Raw genomic sequence first — 5,490 nt, 5'->3', positions numbered from 1 at the left:
TTTTTACAGAAATTTCACTTTGAATAGTTTTACTTTCGAACATTTCAATTTCGCCGGCTTCTTGCTCAGGCAGAATATCATATAAATTTTCACTGCATAAGCTAGTTTCAGAAAGAGATGCCTCTCTTTTCCTCCCCGTAGCGATGCGTGGTTTCTTTTTTCGTCCTGCCATTTCAGGTGATACGAAAAAAGTTCAAAAATAATATCAAATTGCAAGTATTGAGAAAGAAAGAAATAGGTAGTCTTGAGAAAGACTGATGTAAGTTAACTTCCAGGTAATCTTTAAAAGACACACTGACAAAACACAAACTTTGAAGCTATAGCAAAGACCAGTCCACAAGCAACCGAAAATACGTCTGATCTGTCGGGCAGCTCCATGACCAATACCGACTATATTGCATTTTTGGCTAAGATAGTGTATTTGGGTTTTGTTTACTAATCCGCACTTGACAACTGATATATTGGATCCGCAATCGACAATGAATGATAATTTCACATCCGACATATCAACCATAAGCTGGACGTAGTTGGTGGCAGATACATTTATTGTATATGCTGCCCCAACTGTACCCCTAAAGCGTGGATATTTTCATTATTTGGCTGTGGCATATGTTGTTGGTTTGGTGGTAGAATTGTAATTTGCTGGATTCCTTGTTGAGCAACTGGTTGGTAAACCACACCGTTATGCTGCGCAAGATACATGTTTGGATTGAATTGACCTCTGTGAGCAAATTGTCCACGTTGATGATATAATCCTCTACCTTGATGGTATCCTCTGTGAGTATTATTACCTCTTACTTGGTGGTTTCCGCGAAAATGGTTATAATTTCCATTTCTTTGGAAATTATTATAATTTCTTCTGTTGGGTCCAAAATGCCCACGACCCTGTTCACGACCGTTGGGAAAATTTCTTGAATTTTCCCCACGATTTGTTGTTGCCAATTTCTTGCTACAAATATTTGTGCATCTGAATTATTGGATTGGTTTGCTTTTTCGTGAACGTCATTTTCGAGTACCTTTTGTAATGCATCACCAATCTTGCTGAATGTTCCAGATTTCGAGATGGTTTTCGTTTCTGTGTATTTTATACCATTAATGAGGGCTTCGACACCTCTTTTTGTGGCCATAGCATGCGCCCTATCTACTGGAATCTGTTCCCTTATGTAGACAGCTTTTAGCTGTGACGTGACTTTCAATCTCGTCACAGAAATTTTCCGTAGAATCTTTCTGTTTGAGTGTTTTTAATTTTGCGGTTAAATTATCGGATGTAATTTTCGATTCACAATGTTGCTTTAAAGTATCTAACAGACCTTCTAGGTTGATAGCATCAGTAATCACTTGGCGAGCAACACCGGCCAGTCGCGTTTTTACGAAACGTAATACCGTAAGTTGAGCCGCTTCTTTTTGTGGAGCAGTGGCGTTGGCAAAATCGTTTGTCACAGTATCGTTGAATAAATTTACAGCATCTATCAACGCTTCTAAATTCTCTGGAGCACCGTCGTACGTTTGCACGAGTGTGGTGCCCAATCTAATGTCTACTTTAGCCATAATTGAATTGATATTCTTTTTTCGGTTTGTTTTCATTTTTAATTTAGTGTAAAAAATGTAAAGTATCGCAATAGATCTGATACATAAGCTACTCCAGGGTCAAACAATATTGGTCCCATTCTGGTCCAAAGGGGCAACTCACGCCCATCGTCAGACTCTGGAAAACCTGCAAACGCTGCTGGTCGATCAAAAAGCCCTGAAGCTCCGGCTGGGGATATGATTCGAATAAGCACACATACATTTGGAAACCATTCCAATCAGAGGGATAAATTCAAGCCCCTGAAGAATGGAAATCAAAGTAACAATGCTGAATAAAATAAAGTTTATTCAGGTGAACCTTCACCACGCAAAAGGAGCTAGCAGCGTTCTTTGTAGAAGATTCACCCGTGAAAATCTGGACGTAGCTTTAATTCAAAAGCCTTGGTCCAACTACAATAGAGTTAAAGGAATTTCTACACCAAATTGTAAGCTTATTTACGACAGTACACAAACTAGTCCTAGAACAGCAATTCTAATACGGGAAAATTTAGCTTTTATTCCCGTTACTGAACTCATCAGTAGAGACGTCGTGGCAATTCAAATGGAGGTTCCAACGACCCGAGGGTTAACGGAGATCATCGTTGCTTCTGCCTATTTCCCAGGAGATAACGTTGAGATTCCTTCTAAAGAAGTTGCCGCGCTTGTTCAACACTGCAAACTGAAAAACAAACAGCTCATCATAGGATGTGATGCGAATGCCCACCACATGGTCTGGGGTAGCAGTAACATCAATGTTAGAGGTGATTGTTTACTTCGCTACTTGATTCCACATAACATAAACATTTGTAATCAAGGTAATGATCCAACATTTGTCACCAGTATTAGACAAGAAGTTCTTGATCTAACGCTTTGCAGCTCAAAATTATCTGGTAGGATTGAGAATTGGCATGTGTCAAAAGAACAATCATTATCGGATCATAAACAAATCCTGTTTAATTACGTTTCAGGGGAACTGGTGACTGAATGATTCAGGGATCCAAGAAAAACAAATTGGAATAGCTATCAATCCACACTCTTAAACAAGAATTCTGTTTCAGTGGACGACATCTCTTCCACCGAGCAGCTTGAAACTGTTTCTTCATCTGTTCTAACCAATATAATAGAAGCCTTTAAAGAAAGTTGTCCGTTGAAACGGAAAACTTCTAGTAAGGACGTTTCTTGGTGGAACAACAAATTTGAAAGGCTTAGAAAATCATCCAGAAGGCTTTTCAACAAGGCCAAAACTACCGGCAATTGGACAGAGTATAAGAGCTGTCTAACAGAATACAATCGAGAGATCCGTATATCAAAGAGAAGGGATTGGATGCTGACATGTGAGCAAGTTGAAAACCTGCCTGTTGTAAACTCCATAAAGCCCTCTCTAAAGATCACACTAACGGACTTGGCCGCTTAAAGAACGAAAACGGTCAGTTCACAACAGATTCTCAGGAAACACTTAGTATAATGATGGATACACACTTCCCAGGCTCGACTCAATTGACTTCTGTAAACGCACAGGACTTCTTTATAGCTCATCCTAGCTCAATTCATGACAAGGTTAAAGCTAAAGAATTAGCCAGTGTAATATCCACGACGTCAAGAGTTGAATGGGCAGTGGATTCCTTAAAGCCTTTTAAATCGCCAGGGCCAGATGGGATTTATCCAGTGCTTTTACAAAAAAGCAAGGATATTTTAGTCCCCTCTCTGGTGGAGATGTTCAGGGCTAGCATGGTACTAAGCTACATTCCTAGTAAATGGCGAGAAGTCCGCGTCATATTTATTCCTAGACCAATCAGTCTAACTTCTGTCATTTTGAAAATGATGGAAAAAATCATCAATCTACATATCAAATTGTCATATTTGAACAGTAGACCATTGAGCAAATTCCAGTTTGCCTACCAAGCTGGTAAATCAACTGAAACAGCACTCCACACGTTGGTTTCAAAATTAGAGAAGTCTTTTGACGCTAAAGGAATCTCACTGGCAGCTTTTCTTGATATTGAGGGAGCATTTGACAACGCTTCCCATGAATCTATAAAGAAAGCTATGTTAAATCGAGGGTTTGACATGTGCATCTCGAACTGGATACTTGCTATGTTAGATAATCGATTAATCACAGCCAATTTAGGAACATCAACTTTAACGACAAAACCAACAAGAGGTTGCCCGCAAGGAGGGGTTTTATCTCCTTTATTGTGGTCTCTTGTAGTCGATGATCTTCTTAACAACTTAACAAACCTAGGATACGAAGTCATCGGGTTCGCTGATGACATTACTATTTTAGTTAGGGGTAAATGCGGGTCTACTATTACTGATAGAATGCAATCCGCCCTAAACTACACACTCAAATGGTGCAAGCTGGAAGGACTAAACGTCAATCCTTCTAAAACAGTCATAATCCCATTTACAAGAAAGAGAAAATATAATATTGCAACTCTTAAATTGGGAGAAACACAGTTGGTGCTATCCAAGAGCACTAAGTACCTAGGTGTAATGCTCGACCATAAGCTCAACTGGAACGACCATCTAGAGTATGCAATCTCAAAGGCAAACAACACTCTTTGGGCTTGCAGCAATACATTTGGCAAAAAGTGGGGACTCAAGCCGAGGATGATCCACTGGATATACTCAGCAATAGTGAGACCCAGAGTAACATATGCTTCGCTAGTGTGGTGGCCCAAAACCACACAAATATCAGCTCAGAAGAAGCTAGATAAACTACAACGTCTGGCATGCTTATCAACAACAGGGGCAATGGCCAGTGCACCATCCAAAGCTTTAGAAGCTCTTTTATATCTTCTACCCTTGCATCAATATGTACAACTTGAAGCCGAAAAAGGTGCTCTTAGGCTCAAACGTGTTAAATTTTTTCAGGAAGGAGATCTACAGGGACATTTACGAATCCTCAAAAATTTCCAACTGAACACCTTAGTAACCATGAATGAAGATCGGATGGACTCTAGGACTAACTTCAATGTTCCTTTCAAAGTGATTGAATCCAATCGCACCGAATGGGAAGAAGGAGGTCCTAAAGTTAGTCCAGGATCAGTCATTTTTTATACAGATGGCTCTGAAATGGGCGAGCCTACAGGCGCTGGGGTCACTGGACCAGGAATAAATGTATCAATTCCAATGGGACAGTGGCCCACAGTTTTTCAAGCCGAAATATATGCTATTTTAACATGCACAAATATTTGCTTAGCTAGGAAATATAAATATGAAAATATCTGTATTTTCTCAGATAGTCAAGCAGCCCTCAATGCATTAAAAGCATATACATGCCAGTCGAAGTTGGTATGGGATTGTATTCAATCCCTACGACAACTAACTGCAACAAACGTTGTTAATCTTTACTGGGTGCCTGGTCACTGTGGTATAGAAGGTAATGAAAAAGCCGATCTCTTAGCAAGAATTGGTTCTTCAACTGCATTCATCGGGCCGGAGCCATTCTGTGGGGTATCTTCATCCTGTTTGAAATCTGAGCTCAGAGGCTGGGAATCAATGATGATTGATGCCAACTGGAGGGCTTACTCCAAAGCAAGACAATCTAAGCTATTAATTACACCATGTAATAGAATCACACGGAACCTACTCAGTATGAATAAAGCTGATCTGAGTACGTTAACTGGCCTACTGACTGGACACTGTCCGAGTAGGTATCACCTTAAAAAAATAGGTAAACTGACAGATGACATATGTCGTTTCTGTAATTCTGAAGTAGAAACCTCGGAACACTTACTATGCCAATGCAGCGCACTGATTCAGCGAAGACTGCGTATTCTTGGAAAAGGTGTCCTTACGCCTAACGAGATATGGTCTGCTGAACTAATGAAGGTAAGGAACTTCATCAAAGAAGTCATACCTTCTTGGGGTGAAATGCAAAGTCTGGGGGCGACTATCACTGATACCCATAGTGATGGAACG

At 40.1% G+C, this 5,490-nt stretch overlaps 1 protein-coding gene across 1 annotated transcript; it reads left to right on the top strand.

Annotated features, from left to right (window-relative positions):
• Positions 1 to 1,834: 1,834 nt before the first annotated feature.
• On the top strand, positions 1,835 to 2,554 carry LOC129720053 (uncharacterized). The gene is made up of 2 exons (XM_055671465.1): positions 1,835 to 2,456; positions 2,535 to 2,554. The coding sequence occupies exons 1-2, from the start codon at positions 1,835 to 1,837 to the stop codon at positions 2,552 to 2,554; spliced, it is 642 nt and encodes a 213-aa protein (XP_055527440.1).
• Positions 2,555 to 5,490: the final 2,936 nt, after the last annotated feature.

Source organism: Wyeomyia smithii, chromosome 2, assembly GCF_029784165.1.
Source record: "Wyeomyia smithii strain HCP4-BCI-WySm-NY-G18 chromosome 2, ASM2978416v1, whole genome shotgun sequence".
In the NCBI taxonomy this organism is placed as follows: domain Eukaryota; kingdom Metazoa; phylum Arthropoda; class Insecta; order Diptera; family Culicidae; genus Wyeomyia; species Wyeomyia smithii.
This window is presented reverse-complemented; position numbering and strand designations above follow the sequence as displayed.

Excerpts from the sequence above, each read along its gene's own strand:
- LOC129720053 (XM_055671465.1), top strand. The coding sequence starts at position 1,835 with ATGGAAATCAAAGTAACAATGCTGAATAAAATAAAGTTTATTCAGGTG. Across the intron at positions 2,457-2,534 it reads TTGCAGCTCAAAATTATCTG|GGGAACTGGTGACTGAATGA; the intron begins GTAGGATTGAGA and ends ATTACGTTTCAG.